Source organism: Calliopsis andreniformis, chromosome 3 (genome assembly GCF_051401765.1).
Source record: "Calliopsis andreniformis isolate RMS-2024a chromosome 3, iyCalAndr_principal, whole genome shotgun sequence".
In the NCBI taxonomy this organism is placed as follows: Eukaryota; Metazoa; Arthropoda; class Insecta; order Hymenoptera; family Andrenidae; genus Calliopsis; species Calliopsis andreniformis.
Genome location: NC_135064.1, coordinates 28829012 through 28850822, shown reverse-complemented (window position 1 = coordinate 28850822; position 21811 = coordinate 28829012). Strand labels below are relative to the sequence as shown.

General features: G+C 35.9%; 2 protein-coding genes across 8 annotated transcripts; one reads left to right on the top strand and one right to left on the bottom strand.

Annotated features, from left to right (window-relative positions):
* Window positions 1-6469: 6469 nt before the first annotated feature.
* Window positions 6470-14287, bottom strand: LOC143177471 (uncharacterized). The gene is made up of 2 exons (XM_076375389.1): window positions 13710-14287; window positions 6470-7075 (listed from the first exon to the last, which is right to left on the bottom strand). The coding sequence occupies exons 1-2, from the start codon at window positions 13773-13775 to the stop codon at window positions 6605-6607; spliced, it is 537 nt and encodes a 178-aa protein (XP_076231504.1). The 5' UTR covers window positions 13776-14287; the 3' UTR covers window positions 6470-6604.
* A 3228-nt stretch (window positions 14288-17515) lies between these two features.
* On the top strand, window positions 17516-21211 carry LOC143177550 (protein ABHD18). Of its 7 annotated transcripts, none has more exons than XM_076375531.1 (9): window positions 17516-18063; window positions 18611-18695; window positions 18769-18951; window positions 19063-19175; window positions 19270-19408; window positions 19490-19687; window positions 19766-20042; window positions 20437-20704; window positions 20789-21211. In XM_076375531.1, the coding sequence occupies exons 1-9, from the start codon at window positions 17972-17974 to the stop codon at window positions 20847-20849; spliced, it is 1416 nt and encodes a 471-aa protein (XP_076231646.1). In that variant the 5' UTR covers window positions 17516-17971; the 3' UTR covers window positions 20850-21211. The 7 variants fall into 7 exon arrangements, with proteins under 7 accessions (XP_076231646.1, XP_076231645.1, XP_076231651.1 ...); XM_076375530.1 differs by having other exon boundaries at window positions 20419-20704; XM_076375535.1 differs by having other exon boundaries at window positions 18027-18063; window positions 18611-18702; window positions 20419-20704.
* The last annotated feature ends 600 nt before the right edge of the window (window positions 21212-21811 follow it).

Genomic DNA, 21811 nt, shown 5'->3' with positions numbered 1-21811 from the left:
TGAACGAGAGTAAATTTGGGCACGATGATAGTAGTTGTATGATATTAGTTGTTTATCGTAGATTTTCTTGTATTTAATGGAACTCAAAATTTCTCTTGTAATTAGTAGGTTCGATATCATCGCTCCCGTCCTAACAATCCTTATTCCATTTAGATTTTTTTTACCACAAATGTATTAATGTATAAAATCCATGGCTGGTTACATTCTTTGACTTATGTAGAGGAGCGATTGAATTCAATGAGATAAAGTGGACGCGGCTTATTAGAACAAATTTTTCGCTAATCGTCTTTAACGAATCTTGTGTGAGATGTATATTTCGGTAGTATATCTTGTACAGGTGATCTTCACGAATGTGTTGAAAGTTAATTTTCTTTTGTGAGTGTTAATGAAGAAAAAAAGAGCAGCTCTATGCGATGTTTGAATCACGTTTGCATTGCGACCACGCTTCGATTACCATGTTTTTGTTATGGAAATTGTAAAGCTCTAATTGAATTGTACATAAGAAATTCATTGATTAAATATGCTGATAAGGAAACGTTGCACGAGAAACAGAATCGAGTACTTGCAGGCACGAGAATCTATGATTATAATATTATCTCTCCCTGCTGTTTCATTTGTATCTCTTTGTCATACGAACACGAGATGTATATTTTTTTTATGTTCGTATAGTATACATGTGTATTGGGAACCTTCTACCTTATTCTATCCTATCAGTTCTTTACTACTTTTTTTTATTGTATACAGAGTATTATTTAGATTAGCATGAATCAAAACTTTTGCACGATTATAAAGATCTGTACATCGAATATGTTATGAGGAGTGTTAACGTATTTCCGATTAAAATTTTTTAGAAAAACTGAGCAACTTGCATCCTGCGATACAAATCTAATGTTACGCGTTCACACATATTATACTATTTATAAGTTTAAAACGTTTGCATTCTAAATAACGTGTTCTCAAAACAATTTCTCCATTAAAGTTGCACAAGTATTTTTTATTAGACATCGACGAGTGAAATAACATGACAAAAAAAAAAAAATAATTTTTTCTTATTTAATTTTTAGTGTGTACGAAGAAATACTTTTGTAACTTTAATTCGACTACTACCTTAGATCGTGATTTTATTGCGGAGTTTTTTAATCTTCAATGATATTTAATTTTTAAAATGAGATACATTAGAAGTATACTAAATTCCAATTATAAAATATTTTCTTTACTTTTATTTAGGTGAATAAAACGTTTTGTATATTACACAAAAAATATTTCTAATTTAAGACAATGCTAATTTAAGCGAATGAAGAACATGAATAGACATGACAAGTTTTGTACATATGTTAATTATGTAACGTAAAAAATCTATTTTTTTTTCTTCAATTATACTTTTATACAGTCTCAATTTTTTCATACCTAGAATTCAAAATATATTTTCCGTTTAACAATTAAATTTGCAAGTATCTCTTTCGGTTAACAGATATATACATATATGATAGTTTCATTTATTTTCTGTACATATGTAACGGAATGTATTTTGATATTCCTAATTCTCGAAAAAAAGTAACCATACAAAATATTGTAAATACAACTCCTACCCGTATAATTAAGCACGAGCTGTGACATGCAATGAATTACCCCAGTCATGGATTTATTAAAATGATTTATGTTTCAGAGTAGCTAATGAGATTCACAATTCTATTATTATCACATGTGATGTGCGTACATATTTATCATTATGTAAGCGTGAATCATGTTTTTCATTTTATTACATTCTAATGACTCGTACATATGTATATATACATACATACAAGCATACAGGTGTCAGATTATTTTCCTACTAGTAGTTTTTCGACATGTTCAATTGTTAGACATATAGACAAAAGATCGTATAAATACATAAATGTGAAATTTTTCCAATATTATTATTAAACCGTCGATAAAGTATTCCTTAAATGTTTATGTAAAGCAATTTATCAAAATTATTTGTATTAAAACATTTTCAGGCACCCTATATAAATAATGTATATATGTATATATACATACAGGTGTATAAAATGATTTGCCTAAAAGTTTAGTTGCAAGTATCTTTGTTGTTTTTGTCTGTATAATAACAGTTGGAGTACAAAACAAATGTTGATCCTAAAGCTTCTATTATACGGGAAAAAACAATGGAAATATCTGTAATTTCAATTTTGAATATGAGTCACACTTTGTATACATGTTCACACGCGTATAATAACACATATATGTATAATTGATATACGAGTTATCGAAAATGAAAACGTGTGACAATGCACGATTGTTAGACTACATATTGTGTTGTGTTGTGGCCATATATCTGATCTAATAGCGATCGTGACGTAAAATTAAAGCGTGCTCCTCGTTACAATGCTACAGAGATTTCAATATTTCAGGAAATCTTCTCCTTCTCTTTGTTGCTTTTTCAATATCCCATATATATATATGTAGTATATATATGTATATATACATATATATGTAGATTTAATGTAGGAATTTATAAAGAAACTCAATTCTAAGCGAACTCTGATAGAGGTTTTTACGATTGATCGTTGTAATCGAGACTGAATTCTATAACATGATTCTATAGGCTGGTACCAAATGTTGAAATAGAAAAGATTGATAGATAAAAATATTATAGTCTACAAGGGAGATTCACATTTTTAACTTGATCAATTTCTTCTATTTTAACCCAGTCAAAAATTTAGAACAGAGTTGTACACCGTTTCAACGTCCAAAGCAGTCATCATAGACATGTACACGTACATATGTATGTATGTATGTATAATAATTAACACCAATATCAAGTTAAAAATGAAATTGACTACGTCACCATTGGTCATAAATTGTATTACGAAAACTATTTCATTCCAAGTAACGTTCAATATGAAGATATATTGTATAATATCCACAGATCACATTATTTTATTTATTACTATCTCTTATTTATTTTCGTTTTTGTTTCTTTTTTGTTTCTTTTTTGTTTATTTATTTGTGATTCTTTTGTGAACAAAAGAATATTACTACAGTCAAATTTAGTAGCTGGCATTTACATATTATCTTATGCAGAATAAAGATAGTAATTTTATTATTAGTGTTTAAAATGACGAATTTGATAAACAGTGTCCAACTCTGCACGATTACGCAGCAATTTCTGTTACACATCTTTTTCAAATTCTCATTTAGATTTGGTAGTATAAGAAATCAGTAGGCTCGTAAAACATAGTCGTTCGAAAGTTTTGAGTGTCGTGCCAAAAAGTACGCAACAGTTTCTTTTTAAATTTGAAAGTACGAATATTCCATGGGGTCCACAGTATACCTACCAATGAATAAAGTATGCGATTGTGTAAAGAGTGGTGTGAATTTACACGGAAATGTTTCGTGACTTATTGTGTTCATAATTCATTTATTAGAGTACGATTACACTGCTTCGACAAACGTTACAAAAGATACTCGAAAAGAATTTCACAAATATCGTATACTCATAGAAACAAAATTAGCATACATTCTTTGCTTTTAGTTATTTTTATAATACGTAAACCGCGATTGTTGAAAGTAAGTACTCGAAAGAAAAACAAAGTTTGCCCCAGTACACGATTTTTTATCTCTAAATTCTAGTCACAATCTTACAAAAGTACATGCATAACACATATATTGTACATATGCATATACAATACTTACATCAATTGTTTATGACAGTGTCGGGCGTTTCAATAACAGAAAGTTGCAGCGGTGTAAACACGCACGATGTCTAACTTCAAGAATGTCCTGAAACGCGTATTCGTATGACACTGTCCTTTCTGCATTGCTAAGCTTCAGTCGATTACTCATTTTTGAATTTTTAAATGGTGCAACTCGATTCTTAATAACTGTTCAATGATAACAAATAGAAATCGATGAACGTACGTATGTATATTCGTTTCTCATTTAAAAAAACGTGTAAGTATGTCACGTTTGATGAAGAAATTCTGCAAAGGAATGCTTCTCATTATTATGAATATTATGTATATGTATATATGTATATATGTATATACATATACATATACATACAGCACGATTTTGAAAATTACACTTCATGGTGGTGAAACGAAAGATGGTAGAGTCACTTTAATTTTTTAAAACTAAACTTCTAGAGCCAAAAGAATGGACATTTTGTATGTATTCCTAAAGTTCCTTAGAAAACTAGAGAATACGTATAGCTGAGATATCATAATTATCAGAGAGTATCTAATGGCAGTTGAATCAACAGAATGCGAGGATCATTTTAATCATATTTATCTAATTACAGCATGTTTTACAGTGACTTATTTTTATATAGATAGGTTTTATGGTATAAGAGTATAACGACGTTATTTCAGGTTGTTTATAGAGCATTATATCATCGACATTCATCGATGTAACGATTCTTAGTTATCGATCGAATTCGTTGCGGTTGCGAGGTCGCTTGATTCGATTAGACGTATTTTCTGCGATATACATATACGAACGTTGTAATTGCTACCAACTGACTAAAATAAGCTACGAAATATACAAATATACGGAAAGTTTTCAAGGAATATATCTATATAGTATAAGTTTTATACATCATCATTTTTTCATATTTGCCAAAGAAAACGATCGTTAGATCAGGCTCGCACGCTTGGCTTTTCATGAGTAAGAACACTCTCTAAAACAGCAAGCCATCCTATGAGCCATAAAACAGAGTGGGGGAACTGCTTTAAGGATCCTAACAATAAGTCTACATACATATACTTACATACACAAATTGTGAAAAATGAAAAAGTATTTAGCTCTTTGCTCTTTCTTCTTCGTCGTGGAATAATAGAGTCTTCGCATTCATCAAAATTGTACTTAATGCGTTATGCTAACAGTGGAAATATTGAATCGAATGAAAATTATTATTAACGAAACAGCCGCGCCGTCTTCATTTTTACTTTCTTCTATGTTTCTTCAAAGAATGAAGCAATCATCGACCTACGCCCATATATGTAGCCTATATATTGTATGTACATCCAAATGGTATTCATTTATATTTTTCTCTGAAAGTATTATACTAGCGATTTATATCGTAGCGCACTTGCATAATATTTCATGTACCGATAATACTTGACAAATCGTGCAATACTTAAATATAACAATGAAGAAAAAAAATAAGAAGAATGTACTTCTAAAAGACGCGACAATAGGTAATTCAAGATTGTAGTGTGTGTATGTGCATCGAAAAATCGTAACTCTTTCGATCTCGTTATCCGGGGTGGACGTAACAAGGGGAGAGGTGTAATAAAGAGAACTTAGATTATTATATCTGTATCTTTATTGTGTCTTTAGTGGGCGTACGTTGTGGTTATATCCGTCAACGGAATGGACGATGACGTACATAAATAAAACGAATAGAACATAGATAGAAGTCGTTGTTACTTTGGTGACATATCCGTGATCGACGTTTGCACGTTCATATCTGTTACGCAAAATCGTTTTTAGGTTTTTTTCGAGTCCATGCGGAATATTCAAGGACAAAATTGCACGAACCACAAGAAATATGGATGACTTAAATTGCCATTGTTGAATATGTCGTGCATGACCGGCATGGTGTAGAAAAAGAAAAACAGAAACATCGACCTTTTATTTGCACCATAAATATTAAATACTGAATCAAAATATTTTCTTCAAGCAGAACGTGCTTGTTATCGTTTTTATATTTACAGAAGTATATTTACATATTTCGTTTAGAACTCCAGAGACCTCTGACGAGATCGTTGGACGCAGATAAACGTGCTTAGGATAAACTGAAATGCATATATCATACAGAGATCATACTTATAAACTATAGTTACCGCTACCTAACTCGAATTGCATTCGAGAGAATATGAAATATGGATTGAAAATGTTTAGAAAGTGATAGTCACCGAAATATTAATTTTCCCAGAAAAACTAATTGAATCTTCCGAGATAATATAAGAGATTTTTAAACTAAAATAAAAGATTTGATGGAAATTTTGATGGAAATTTTGATGACTTTTTGTATTTTTCAAAGAGGAAACTCTTACGAAACTAAATATTAAATAAAATTATCCATATAATAGTACATATAATAGTAGATAGGTACCTGAATAGGGTATGACTATGTAAGTACTTACTCGAGAATTTACGCATTCGTATTAATCATAAGATATAGGTACTTACATAAGTACGTAGCATTTTTCGCGCACATAGATTACAGCGATAACGATCCAACGAAATAACATTGTTTGAACGCGTTGATATTACCTATGCGTACCTATATTACACCTTATAGATTACTTAGCGCCTAATTGACTAGCAACCGAGAACCGAAGGACGTGGAACACCGATTTCATCGATACTTAAAGTAGTAGTTTTAGAGAGTTACATAACAGGACGAGCACCAGAATTAAGAAGTAGGTACGTAAGTACCCAATTCTAGGAGAGTTCTATTTCTATCAATTCTTTTTCAGCAACGCTTTTCAATTCCTCGAATATTCTGCGCCGCTTTGCAACGAGATCACTGTTCCAGAATCCGAGGGCAGAGGGTTGTCGAGGAAAGAAAGGATTATCCAGACGAAGAAGGTTCAACTTATAGCCTCTGAGGTAGAGATTGAAATTCCTCGGTGACAATCGCAGCCGCCGCGTCCTGCCGAAGGACTTCCTTTCCATCGACGAGCTGATCCTGGCCATCGGGATCGTTGACTAGAACGCTCTCTTCACCGGTTTCCTGTGCGTCTTCCGGGGCGAGGAAGAGGTTCGTTTTTCCCTTACACTTCCTATGATAGTCGGGATTGTCCAGAGCTGGTCTGTGACAGGAATCACAGACGGTATCGGTCTTGGAGGTGCACGGGTGCGCTTCGTAGAGACCTGGCCCACATCGGGAGCAGATCCAGCAGGGCTGAATGCTGTGATGGGGGCTGTAGGTCCCCGACAAGCATTTTCCACACTCGGTATCGCGACCACGAATGCACCGATTCACCACGCCCCAACCTGGACTGCATCTGCTACAGTGACTGCCGCCGCCCTTCTGATGCCTGATGCGAGGCCTGGCTTCGTTCACCTGGAACAGAGGCAGATGTGCTTGGTTAGAGGCTGTCTCGTTTCGCGGTAATGCGAATTTTTCAATTCAATTTTTCTTTTATACAAACAGGATCTCTATGGATAAACTCTATTTCAGAATTTTCTTTTAATAGTAGCAAGTAAAAAAGCAAGTTAAAATAGCAAGTTAAAAATCTCGTATTCTTTAATGTTGAATCTCGAAAGTGAATTTGACCACCTTCATCTAATTAAGAGTTTTAGGAAAAAGACACGCATGGTTAGAAGATGAAATTGAATTAACATTCCGAATCGTCGTCTAACACTGGCAATATCGTCTCAAATGACACGGCAGAGCTCGAGGCCATTTTCTTGTACATTTACTGTGTGGAATATCGAGGAACAGGTGGCAAAGGATAAAGCCACCTGACTGCAAGAGAAACACCTTGTGCCTTTCTTTTGTCGTGTATCGAACCATGATCAAAGTACTTACAACATAAAACACACGCGATCAAGATGCAAATTAGGATTTCTTGTTACAAACCTTGCTTCATTTCCTGCTACATTTTAATATACATAGATACTTCTTACACGAGAAGAAAAGGTTCTGGAAGATGAGCATATGTCTAATATCTATAATCGTTTATCGCGAGAATTTTCCTTCTTCGAGGACGTAATTAAAATGAATATACATTTATGTATAATAAAAAGTAACATCAGGTCCAGCAACGTAATTTGGTCGCAGCTGACAGCAGCCGGCTGCTGGCACGCGCCAACGGTCACCCACCCAAGTATCAGGTGCGTGCATCGTTGCACCGGTCTCCGTTCCTCAAACTCTGACCATCTTTTTCTTCCCTTTCGTCCTCTTCGTTTTCTCTTCACTAACGAACCACGCTCGATTCTGTCTTTGCAATGTGATTTTAACTTTATTCAATGGTATGTACTCGATTCTGGTGAACGAATTCTTTCAACCTTTGTCTTTTATTTGTCGTTTTAGCATCAGTTACAATAGCCTTATTCTCTCATACCATAGACGTTTCATTGGAATTTTAATAAAAAGCTAGAGCATCGTTTCCACCTCCATTTCTCATAAGAATAGTGTAGCCTCATTATTGCAACTTCAAAGTAGAAACTTGTTAATTTCCATGAAAAAGAGGTATTATGCATGGTGGAATGGAGTTAGATAGAACACGTACAAGTACGTGATCGGTACGTGGTAGGTTAAAACGGGCGACATGCACGCGTATAAGCAAGAAAGTGTCATCTTATCGGTGGCGTAATACGAGCCACGTACCTCACGTAAGGATGCACCCCGTCAATTTGCGGGTGTATCGAGCCCGGTGAAAAGGGTTAATAATAGCGGATCTGCCCGTCGTCGTCCCTCAGGGACAAATTGTCTGGCCGATTCATCATAAGTAACAACTAAAAGGTCGTTAGCAGTCTGGGAGTCAGTTGACTGCAACAAGACCACTTGTGGTTGCGCTTCTTTATTTCGATATCTCTTTACGACGACGAAACTCAATGTGGTAACTCGGTCATGCACCTCACAGACAGAAAGCGATTAACACAAATACATTATTTTGACAGTGTACAATCGTTTCACCAATTTCGTCTTCTTCTTCTTCTTCTTCTTCTTCTTCTTCTTCTTCTTCTTCTTCTTCTTCTTCATCTTCGTAATCTTCTTTTTCTCGAATAAAAATGATTCCACCTGGATTACTGTCTGTGAGCATCTTCAATGCCTACTTTTTAAATGAAAGGCCTTGAACAAGGGATCCCTAAGTTCAATCGATGACGAAAGGATCTCTACGGAAATCAAGGAAATTAGATCTCCTCGGATGGAGGAGAATATCGACGAGTAGAGGAAATGAGGTGGTTGAAAGTGGACTTTAACAATTTCCGATTGTTTTTTCAGCGTATAGCTACAGACTGCATCCTCTGCGTTGAAGCATCTACATTTGTTGCAGACGATGAAACGTGAATCTGGTGAATCCTTGGAATTTACGGTGCGTCTGTAAGGAATACGAGTTCCACTGAGTTAATCAAATATCTCGTTCCTTTCGCTCCCTTTTTTCCATTGTCGAAACAAGATTTAATAGACGGGGTTCCCCGTTCATCGTTACATAAAAAAATAGAAAAAAACTAGAGAGAGAAATTGATTTATAAGCATTCGCAGATCCGTAATGTAACTATGACGGAAGTAACAACGCCTACAGTGACGAGTATGAATAGGACTTCCGACAGAGCAGACAAAACGGAAGTAGTAATTGCCGGGTTTTTTATGCCCCCACCCTCGCTTTCTTTCAACATGGATATGCTGCTATCGCGCCAATAAATCGTAAGTCTTCGTTGATAAATGCGATATCTATAGGCGTACATTGCATGTGCTTCTTGACACTTTATTTAAATAGTATGAATTTTCGATTTGCAATTAACATTCATTAGCACTCATTAAATATTTAATACTTATCTTTTATTCGTTATTTCTGTTGCTTTTTCTACATTATCCATAATATGGTATAAAATATTTCTATTTGATAGAGTTGAAGTTCAGTTATTGTACAGTATACCCTGTTGCTTCGATATATTTTCGCTTTCGGCTAAATTACTGTCTACACCCCACTGTGTTTATGCAGCGGCGCGTGCAGCAGTGAACTCGTCATCCGACCTTTTGTCTCCTCCTTCCTGTGAGTTACAAACAACATGTATCTACAAACTCACAAAAGATGTACATATTTCGTCTATACTGTACTCAACCCTATAATAAATTCGAAACGATACATTTTCTTCAACAGCCAGATGATCCAATTTTTCCTTCTAGAATATATTTCGTTTGAATGCGTTTCGGAATTCTGAATGTTATCGATATCGTAGATATAAGGAAGGAAGCAAGTTCAAAATAGGAATTCTGATAAGATTACGGCAGTCCCAAGGTACTTACTATTTAGTCTCACCCTACTGCATTTGTGCATCGGTCTTGCTCAAAGGGTTGCACGTTCGCGCACGTGTTCGGAAGGAAACTGAACATGGAAGGTGTTTTCATGCAGTTAGAATGGTCAACGAAACGCCGAATAGAGTACGGTGTTACGGCACACTGAACTTTTCCCCATAGTTTTGAACTGACTCGACACCGACAGAAGGGCCAGGAGTCGTCTGGCCCCGGTTGTAGCAGGAAGGCCCGTTCACCTCAAGGGTGAAACGAATCGATGCAGCTGCACCATCAACATTCTGATAATTATCTTTGCTCGCTACCACCCCATTGTTCCTCGATCCGCCTCCCTATCGGACGTACTCGCTCCTCCACTCCCTTTTGCGGCCCCTCGAGGCCCTCCGGGCCCTCAGCTCAGACCCAGAGCGCAGAAATGGCCAGGCCGTAAAGTGAAAATCCGAGTTCGTTATTTCGAGAACACATGTACAGCTTTTCATGTTTTACGTTCACGAAGGAAAAAAGGCAGCGCAGAAGAACCTAACCCACCGACACTCAATGCTTTACCGCTTTACGACGCTTTACATTTTAAAGACACTTTTGCAAATCGTTTCAGCGTACTGCGTTCCCTAACGAACCGGCCGAAATGAACGAGTTACGAACACCCTAAGTCGCCTTATTCACTAGTTAAGCAAATTCTCGCGTTTACTTGTCGTCGTTATCGTCTTGTTCCCCAAATTTTAGGATCACCTATTTAGCCACGATTCAGAAAATAAAGGGGAATGTAAGGACGATTTCGAATGTCTTGAATGTTTCGAAATCTTTTAGTTTTGGGAGTAGTTTGCATATTTCGATAAAACGAATATAGCTCGCTTCAGCCGTAAATAGGAACTATATTTCATTGAATCCAACTTCCAATCCCCATGTAACATCTTACTTCAAAATTGTTTCGCACCTTGTTCATAGGAAACATTTTTTTGCGAGCATGTTGCTGAAATTCTACCAACCTTCAGAGTATTAAGATTTCTTTGGAGACTAGTACCTGCTTTCGTTCTTACGCGCACTCGAGAAACATGACTGATCAGCAGCAAAAGCGTGCCCTTTTATGCACATAGCTTTTAAATTCTGCCCGCTTTTCCACGGATAATCGATTTTTCGCTCTTTTATGCTCAACAATTTCGACGCTAGCATGACGCGCTTTATGCATATACTCGTGCACAAACCTACTCGATGAAGTTGCTAAATATTCAATGGGTCCGCGAAATCCGTTCAAGAAACATTCTCGTGAAAGGTGACCTATTTATCGGCGTGTGCCGCGACACGATGTTACAAAGCGAATTGCATTGAGAAACGCAAAAATACGCATCACGCAGAGGCATGCTTTACCCTTGTCTCGTGTTCTTCTGCATCTAGCCTTCATCACATTCAAGATATGCTACATTTCTTTTCAAATTCTCAAACTTGAAGTTTTTTCTATTCTTTAATTGCTGAAAAATATCGAGTATTCTCTGATACATAAATTTATATTTTCGCGTTATATAGAACGTGATTTCTACATTTCGAACGAAACATTTGATAATAAGTTGAATCGAATTTGGAATTCGAAGAAAAATAAGTGTCGTTCGCTTAAACTGCACCGTGATATCGCGACAGTTTAAAAGGCTTTTTATTGAAAGCCGTATTAGAAAGAACTGCTGCCTCGCGTTCAAGTGGACAGTGACAGTATTTCGCACTTTGTTAGCACACGCGAGAACAGGGATACGTATACATAGATAGAAAAGCGTAACACGGAGGAAACGAGCTTTCTCAGGCCAGCCTTTTGTCAGCTCCCACGGCTCCTTACCGCGCGCATCCACAGACTTTTCAACCACGCTACTCTCTCCGACTTCTTGCCCTTTCAACTCAGTTGCTTCTTTTTCAGAATTCCCTCTTAGCAGTTCCACCTCCACTTTTGTCTGTCCTCCTTCTAATTTCTTATTCTGATTTCATTCAGTATTTATTCTACACTTTCGTTTAGTTTTCTTCGGCTTTATCCTTGGAAGCAAACTACCAAGCTAACTTGACTTTACTTTCAAGGAATAATTCGTAAAGCAATGTTTGCTTACATATTTGCCATAAATATTTAGTTCGAAAAGTGTATCTAGAAAAATTGCATCAAAATATAATATGTCAGTCATAGTCTGCAGAATATTGCCTATTGAGATTTCACGGCTTTAAATCGGGAGAATTGATCATGAAGAGGCGGTATCGTATTTCTCCGATAGCATCAAACATTGCAAAGAACTTGTGGGAAAAAAGATATCGACATTCACTCACAGGTTTCTTTTCATTTCAAATGAAACGCAAACGTTCTAAAAAAGTTGAAGTAAACGCGTCATAAACGAAAAAGAATTTCTTAAAAAATAAATAATAGCTATTTTTCGCTAGCAGTGCATTGGTTCAAGAAATCAACGCATGAAATCAAAGTGGAGTTAAAATGGAGTAATTTAAATCCTTTCAGTTCCGTTGTTTTTGCATTCTGTTTACACCCAGAACATCATCCTTTGATCTCTCGCTCTCTATTTCGCTTAATCTTCTATTCCGTTTGTGCGTGTCTCCTTCTGTTCCTCCTTCCCCTTGCAACTTGTTGTCGTTCCACTCAGTTTACTTTTTTCTCTAGCCCGTTTCGTCCCCATTTCCACCCTAATAGTCTCTTTACCACTGTTTCACGAGCTTTCGTTAATTTCCTCCCCTCGCATTTCCCCTGTTCTCATCCTACCGCGCGTTATCTCTTCGTTGTATGTACATCGACCTTTCGCCCTGAATCCTAATGCATATATGCATGTGCACACGAAGGCGAAATAAAGGGTTCCCTTCCTGCCCGTTCTTTATTCTCTCTGCGTTCCCTTTTTCCACCTTCCAACTGTCGTTCCACCAGCCATCGCACGCAGCCACTATGGGAACCGATTGTATCTATCGTCGATGATTGCTGCCGCATCGCGACTGTAATTACCTATACACATACTTATGTGTACACGTGTAAATGGAGTTGGACGAAAGCTCGCAAAGTAACCACGGAAATCTGTCTATCAGATATCCTCCGATCATTGCGCAAACGCGCATTTTCTTTTTTTTCTCCTCTCCTCTCTTCTTCCCTTTCCCTGTCTTTATCTTCTCTTGTTCTTTCTTCGCGACATTTCTTTCATTCTTGCGTAGACGTAATTGCATAGGTAGATTGCAGAAACTATTTTCAATATGTACATATTTATCAAAATGATGTGACACGCCGCGACTATTCGATATAATTGTAAAGAGGTTCAAGATCACTAGAGTCGTGTTCCTTACGCAATTCATCCTGCTTCATACGTGCAAATCGCATCTCGCTGTCTGCAGACAATGTTACCATGAATCCACGCCACCTTTATAACCATTCCCAACCGATTCAAACAGACAATTAGAGGATTTCACCCTTCGCCATAAATCTTTCAATTCTACTGAACAGCTTTGCATTCGTCTCCGTTTTCGTAATTCTCAACTAAATGTTTCCGTAGATCCTCAAATATCATCCGATATGTATAAGTTTTTATTAAGAAGTCCTACTATAAATATGTAGTAGGTATTACTTCCTATGTTACAAGTTTTAGAAAAATAACTTTCAGAAATTCTACCATCCAAGTTTCGTTCTCTTTCATAATTGAAAAATTGAAAAAAGGAAGAGACCCGAAAAGTCTACCAAAGAGTGAAAGAAAATACATACCTCGAGAAGAGCAGCGAACAAGCACGCGCCAAACGCGAGGACGATTAATTCTCGTCCAGAAAGCATCCTTCTCTCGTCTTCCTTTTCTCTGTGTCTTCTCTAGACGAAGCTGCGACCGATTGTTATTGCTTCACCTTACAGCATCCCACGCGATATCTTGATGGTGCACATCGATCACCAACCAGATCAACCTTCCTTTTTCGTTTTCGAACGAAATCGGAGAGTTTCTCCGAAATCTAATTCTTTTATTCACACGTCGATCAATTATTAAACGAACAAATCAAACGTTTTACACAAACTACTAACAACTGAGTCGGGAATAGGTTAGTCTAAGACTAAGAGTGTACGACTTTCTCCGAAATCTTTCACGTAGCGAAGATGTTGCTTCGACGGAGACTGAACCTGAATTGAGGGAACAGCAGGAGTGCAGCTGTTATTGTTGAACACGCGCTCGGTCACGTGGCTGGCTCCCACCACCCGCCTCACGATCAGAGATCAACTTCTCTCGTTCACCAGAAGGGGATGTTAGAATTTTAACGATGGTCACTGACTCGTGTAACCATTTTGATTTACGTATCAATCGCTTAGTCTACACAATCTTGTTAATATAGAATATAGAATTTTTCTAAATATCTATCCATTCAATACCATTTCCAAATGTCTCGCATACACCTACCTTATTTCATCTAAGGAGTAGAAGGGCGAAACAAAACAATGTTAATTAATTTCTATACTGTCATGTAAAATCACACTAACATTACATGTTTGAAATATCAAACATACCATTAAATTAGTAAAACATATTTGTAAGATTTAAAGTAATTTCTTTTCTGTTTAAATATTTGTACCATATTCTTTTTTAAGAGAAATATTTTCCACTTTGAACATTGCTTACAGTGTCTATTTTGCTTTTTCATTCCTTTCAAACGAAGCGTAACAAAACTAGCATTCACTTTATAAAATAAGTGTCATTTAAGCTGAATTTGTAAGTTTTCGATCCATCGAGTGAGAAACTCGATATTCAAAATCAACCTGTGTGCTCTGCAACTTTGCAAAAAATCCTGAATTTTTTGGAAGGTGTTTCGGAAACTTGACACTGACACGCGCCATGAATTTATATTGTGCACGTAACGTTGTGCGAGTCATATGTTAGAAACAATTTTTCTAAATGTTGGACGCGGTTTGAAAATATTTCTAATAAAAAGTAATATCTAATAAATGATAGAGAATAAGAAAATGATGAAATAGTTAATCATCTATGTCTGTATTAAATATCTACTTAGATAAAGAAACCCAATAAAGTCTAAATGAAGAAAAAAGTAAGTACCTCGCGAAGGAAGGAAATTTACCCCTCATATTCTCAATTTCTTCATTTATTAACATGTGATGCATTTGCAACAAGAGAAACAATTAAAATTCCCTAGCATTACGTAGATAATTCTGCGATCCAAGAGCAAAACGAAAAACTCATTCTCTGTTGGCGAGTCTCGTAGGTGAAGCACGCTTGTCGAATATTTTCTGATTCGTTAAATGCGTTTACTCGACCCATCGCGTTGCTTAACCGTGAAATATAATCTAGGAAAACTATGCGCTGCAACTAAATATCATCAGATCGAAAAATCTCTGGACCACTAACCAGTCCATCCGAGAAATTCAAGACAAAAACGCGCACGGCCCACGGATCGAAAAGAGAATTATCAATCTGTATGTGTATGGCGATCTCCTCTTGAAACGATCAGTTACCTCAGCTGCGGTAGCAGCTGACAAACCTTCTGCCAGACCATCTTCGTCGTTCACTATCCAATGGTGGATATTCTCTGTAGGACAGGTGCTTGCAATCTGACCACGCGACAGCCGGCGTCCCACACGATTCCTTACCACATACATATGTACATATCAACAATCCTTATCTAAAGATATTCCATCGATCGAACTTCCAAAATTTCTCATTGCTTGTCCCGCTTTTCTGATATTTAACGACGTTTCACAACTTTCTTTTAACAAGTAACAAGATACTGTTATTCCTGAAACTTATACAAGAACATTCTTTAACATTTTATATTGTCTATGTTATTGTGCGATACGAACATTGTTGAAAAATCCCTACCAATTTTTCTTTAAAAACTGATTTCTTACCAAAAGGCTACTCATAGAAAATGTTGCAGCTGTTGAATCGGCGATTCTCGTCGATCAAATGTTTCCCATACATAAATAACGTCTCGCCTACACCCATCGCATCGTATTATATGGTCCCATTATACCCTATTACATCTACTACATAGTGATCAACTGATCTCTGCCCTCGCGTCGTTTCTCCATCTCCACTCCGACTATTGTCGATTAAACTAATAGATCTTCCATAGACTAAACTGGCTGGATTTGTTCATTCGCGACTACTTTTTCCTTTGCGGATTTCCGGTAATAACTAAACTTTTGTTCTCGGAAGAGGATTGTTGGAGTAAAAACGGAGACTCGAATTCTGCCCTTTTTCTCTCGTGCATAACACCGTGAACGATTGCACGAATTAACATTTCCACGCTAAGAATCGTGGGCTGGTTTTAATTTATAATTAAGACCCCGGGCTAATTGCAGTCGAGCGCGGCCCGAGACTGTAGCTGCAATGTCGAATAATTAATGATCCCTCGCGTTACACTTTGGAACATTGATCGTGTTTACTACGTACGTGTCTGATTAGTCGATATTTCCATCACATTCATCTAGATCGGACATTTCTCTTTGCCAATTTTATCCACTAACAAGTTGTGAAATATATATTTAAACAACGTAATATTTGCTTGCCAAAAATATTGTTCATATTTTTATTAATAACGTTAAAACTATAATAAACGATTAGATTTTGCGAAAAATGTAGGTAAAGTGTACTAGAAATTGCCACTGCGGTGATTATTGCATAAAAAATATGAATTTTTTACAAATTATTTTTCGTTCGTTTAATCGCGCGAATTTAATTCATTGGTCGGCCCACTTCTAATTGAGAAGGTACACGAATCTAGTCACACCTCGCGCTGCACCAGTCTCCTAGTCGGCGGCAGCGAGTTCGAATGGCCCTGGGTTTCCTACGTGGTCTAGCCCTGGACAGCTTAGGCAATGAGAATTCAAATTCTCGGAAAATTTGTTTAATAATAACTTAGTAGTTCCTCACTTTAGGTCCTCAGCTTGAGGACATGAATAGAATTTAGATTTCATACTTGGTGAAATCTTACTAAAACATAATGTTAAATAATGCTTGTTATAAGACAATTTATATTGCTAAACTGGCCAAGCCCAGTCAAGCCACATGAGCTACATACAAGCCACACTATACCTCTACTCTCTAGTTCTAGAGTGCACATTTTTTCTGCACAAGTTGAGCGAAAGTCAGAGTTTGATGTTCGATATTCCTTTCATCTCTTTTTCCAACTCCGCTGCAGCGCAATGCATCTTTCTTCAGATCTATGGATACAGCAGTCTACTCAGTCGATAAAATTTCATAAGGTTATAACTCTACCTTTACGCGTAGTCTATGACATTAGATTACAAGACATTGGAACGTGTATTTATCTTAAAATTTAAGTTCATAGAAAAGGTTGAGCAAGCTTTGATAGTCATTCTAGTTTTCCTATTAATTTCTAAATTAAGGAATTTGTTATTGCTGAATGCTTTCGAGAATAGTGTATTATTCGTAGCCCTCTAGCGATACCTTGAGGAAATGTCGTTACAACACATCTACGCTATCTATGCATGCTACGTTCACGAATGAAAAATTGAGGAAATCTAGAAATATTTATAATCAGTGGTATATTCTAGCGAGCATCAATTTGAAAGAGACAAGCAACGTCTAATTAAAGTGCACATCACCATTTCGTGGATAACTGACATATATTTAGAGAATCCAGTGATTGAAATTACGATTGTATTTGTACACGGCTAAAGATGCGACAAAGAGACGTTCGTGTGCGATATACTCGCAAAACGTCACCCGATCTGGTTGTACCAATCGCCTGATTAAAAATACACGATATCTTGTCTCCACGTCTCCAGTGGTAAAACTTTGCGATCAGTCCAATAACAATGTCCACCTTATTAGTAACATTTTAAAAAAATTACGACATGAGTATTCCTATGAGAAACATTCAAATTCTTACGGATCGAGAGAACGAGTACCTGAATAAACGAATATTTTTGAATCCCGCGTAAAATTCCACAATCAACTGATTGAACGATATCTGAAATCAGTTCAAATTTATTTCCACATCTTTGCGATGCCACCCAGTCGTTTAGACGCCGTTTACAGAAGCATCCTTCTAACTAAATTCTTTACGAAGGGATGGGGTAGTCCCCAAAATTTAAAAAGGTAAGAAACTATAGTTCTAACCTTATCGAATAGAGAAAGGAATTTGCAGATTTTTTTTCTCCTTTCCAGAATATCTTTAAGATTTATACGACTTACGTGTTAAGATTAGACTCCATGTAGATTACTATGCATGCCCAGAAATGTTTTTCTAGCTATACTTTCAATCATTCTTTTTCTCTCCAAAATAATTTGAAAACACGATTGTACGTGTTTTAATTTTAGGATTTTGGCAATTTTCGTATTAACTAATTAACTAATACAAGTATCACAGTATTAAACTGTTCTACTTGCTACTGATGTTTCTCATATAATTTGTACATTACAAATAGAAAAATTCTCATATGTCAACATCTTAAAGTTGTTTTTAATTATTTACATGTACATGATTTATTTTACAAATTCAACTACATCTATAAACCTAAAAAAGCGAACCATGACATAACTCTTTTATAATTTCAAAATTATTATAATTGGATTGATAAAATAATATATGTATTTATTTCAAACTTATGTTTTGTAAAATAATAAATTATTTTGTTAATTTTAGGATCTTTGAATTTAGAAAAGTTATTGCCAACAGAGAAACGTGTTATAACCTTATACCCCGTGATTACCCAATCAACATAACTAAGGTATAATGTAAGCATGTTAAAATTACTTTAAAATAAACTGTGGGTATATATTTATGCCCTTCTTTATATATAGGATGAAGAGTGGTCAGACTGCCATATTATAGAAGGAAATTTCGAAAGCCCCTTTCATAAACATCTTCCTGGAATAATGCCAGCAGAGACAATAAATGCGCATTTCCAACTGGTTCTACCACGTAAATGGGTTTCTCATAAAATTAAACCTGTATGTTTGCATCTTGCTGGTACTGGAGATCATGTATGTTGATTTAATTTTCATTTAGACAAATGTTAATAGGCACCGAGGACTTTGCATTAAATCTGTTAATTAGTTCCTATATTAGCAAACCATGTATTCATGTGTTACTAGTTTTTCTGGCGAAGAAGAAATTTAATTGCTAAGCCTTTGATCAAAGAATCTGGAATTGCATCTTTATTAGTCGAAAATCCATTTTATGGCTTGAGAAAACCACAGAGTCAAATGTAAGAACCTATAATCAGAAGGTTTGTAACAGTGAAGACCCTGTTAAGCTTTTAAATACTTTCCTACTTATGTTAATGTTACAATATTTGATAGACGTTCTAGCTTGCATAATGTGTGCGACATTTTCATTATGGGAGGTTGCTTAATAATGGAGTCAATTGTTCTACTTAACTGGTGTGAACAACAAGGATTTGGACCCTTAGGATTGACTGGATTATCAATGGGTGGTCACGTTTGTATTTTTAGATGAATATCTAACATTATTAAAAACTTATAACTTAATTAAGTTATTTAGTTGCATATGTCTTTACAGATGGCTTCTTTGGCAGCAACTAATTGGCCAAAGCCAATACCATTAGTTCCTTGCTTGTCATGGTCAACTGCATCACCAGTATTTACTCAGGGGGTAATGAGCGCTTCTATCAATTGGACACTCCTAGAAAATCAGTACTTTGCAAATGAACTTTATCAAAATGATCTTGCCAAAATGGTTAGAATTATCGGCGAAGAAGTAAGTGAATCTTTGTGTCATAATAAATTTTGAATAATAACAGATACAGAACAAAATTTGACATCTATTTAATTATAGGATGCGTTTTTAGCTGGTCAACATTTTGCTCAACATTATCCTGCTAGTATGAAACGAGTTAACGAATTAAAAGAAAAGTCTGAAGATATCGACAATAAAATGCAGACAACTGCCACCACCCAAGCTGTGATAGATAAAAAATTAAATAGTTATTGTGATTCGCAAAACAAAGAGAATCTAAAGAAACAAGTTGCTGAAGAGAAAGCAGCAGCAAAAATGTTTCCTCTAAATCTTATTTCTAGCAGATTTAAACTAAAAGATTCAAACGCGCTCAAAGGCAAGTACGTCATAAACAGGTACAGTCATTTATACTTTATTAAATACAATTAGCTGTAGGCATTGTTGTAGCTCTGGTATTTATTTATTTTTATATATTTTAAACTCGATTGTTGTGAAAAATCTCTAAAAACTGCTAATTCGTCTTATGCTTGAATAACATGTTGTGTTCCGTTTTTCTTCAAAATAATTTGTACTTAAAAAGACGCATTGAATAATAAACTAACAATAGCTTTAGACGTATTTCTAAGCAGTAAGTTCTTACTAAATATCTGTTTATTCAGTTTTATTCTTTGTATCGGCATGATCAAATCCAAATGAGTTAAAAGCATGGTTTTCTACGAGCATGATCACTACGTCTATTACTTTGGCAATAGGCATTTGTTTATTACCAGTTCCGAGGCATCCATTATTTTCGGATTACAAGTGGCGCGAACGAGAGGCATTGCAATTTATGTGCGGAATAATGGATGAGTGTACACATTTAAAAAACTTCGAAGTACCTGTTGATACTGAACTTATTATCGCTGTTTGCGCAAGAGACGATGCGTACGTGCCACGCGAAGGCTGCATGAGCTTAGAAAAAATTTGGCCGGGTGTTGAAATTCGATATATTGATGCGGGACACGTGACTGCGTATCTTCTTCATCAAAAAGTGTTCAGGTAAATAACAAATTCTATTTCCTTTACAATTAGTTACATCAATAATTTATGTTTAATTTTTCTCGATTGAATCATTGCTTCCAGAGCCACTATAACTGAAGCATTTGAACGATATATGAAGAAATATCCTTCGCAAGTTAGTTGATGTATGTACCTCCAAGGAAAATTGGTTAGAAATGATGGAAAGCAATTTATATAAAATTACTATTTTTTGAAATAAAATTATTTAACGTGTCTCTTCGTGGCACGATTGAACGAATTTATATACATACAGCTCCCTTTTTTAGAAACTTTACAATTTTTACTGCCCTTAATTAGGATATTTAGACCCAGAATAAATTGAAACTAGAGAGAAGGTAATTATGCATGAAAGAAAAACGAATCTCTACCTATTGAATGTGTATGAAATATTCAGAAAATCGTAAAACTTGTGTAAAATGAATACTCCGTTACATACCAATAAATTGTAATATATTCTGTACAAAGAAATAAATTGTTATTTGTTTATTTGAGGGTCTTATTATTTAATGATCATGCATAAAATAAAATAAGATATTAAACACATGATATTTGAAAGTTTGAGGTAAAAGTTGAATGAACGGGTTTTAAATTGCCCGGGTACGTATGGGCAAGGAAACAAAGTGGTGCCAGCTACTGGCGCGATAGTAGAATCGATTAAACCGGAAGCTTTGTAGCCGCTCGCGTAAAGGCCAGGAGCCAGCGTTGGCCACATGTGTTTCGCGGACTGCTTTTCCATAGAAAAAGATCGCCGAAAATGCCGTGTTTACGTAATCTGTGGTAACGTGACGTTAAAACGGTGCTTCTGAATTCATTACGGTTGTGACTAAATTATTTGGTCTGCAAGAAAGCAAGTCTGTAGGAAAATCTACGGAAAATACAGAGGATCCGCGAGGAAGAAAAATTACTCGTAATAACGAGGTGTATTCCGGTTGTCTGCTACCTTCTTATTTCACACTTGCCACGCATAGTCTATATCGTGTGGGCCCCTTCTCGTCAACTTTTCACCTGCAAAAAGGTAGATCAAATCATTGTTCGATAAATCTCTCGCATACCGGCTGATTTTCGACTCGTGAAATCGCCGAGTCA

Excerpts from the sequence above, each read along its gene's own strand:
- LOC143177471 (XM_076375389.1), bottom strand. The coding sequence starts at position 13,775 with ATGCTTTCTGGACGAGAATTAATCGTCCTCGCGTTTGGCGCGTGCTTG. Across the intron at positions 7,076-13,709 it reads TGTTCGCTGCTCTTCTCGAG|GTGAACGAAGCCAGGCCTCG; the intron begins GTATGTATTTTC and ends CCTCTGTTCCAG.
- LOC143177550 (XM_076375530.1), top strand. The coding sequence starts at position 17,972 with ATGCCACCCAGTCGTTTAGACGCCGTTTACAGAAGCATCCTTCTAACT. Across the intron at positions 19,176-19,269 it reads AGAAAACCACAGAGTCAAAT|ACGTTCTAGCTTGCATAATG; the intron begins GTAAGAACCTAT and ends AATATTTGATAG. Across the intron at positions 19,409-19,489 it reads GATTATCAATGGGTGGTCAC|ATGGCTTCTTTGGCAGCAAC; the intron begins GTTTGTATTTTT and ends ATGTCTTTACAG.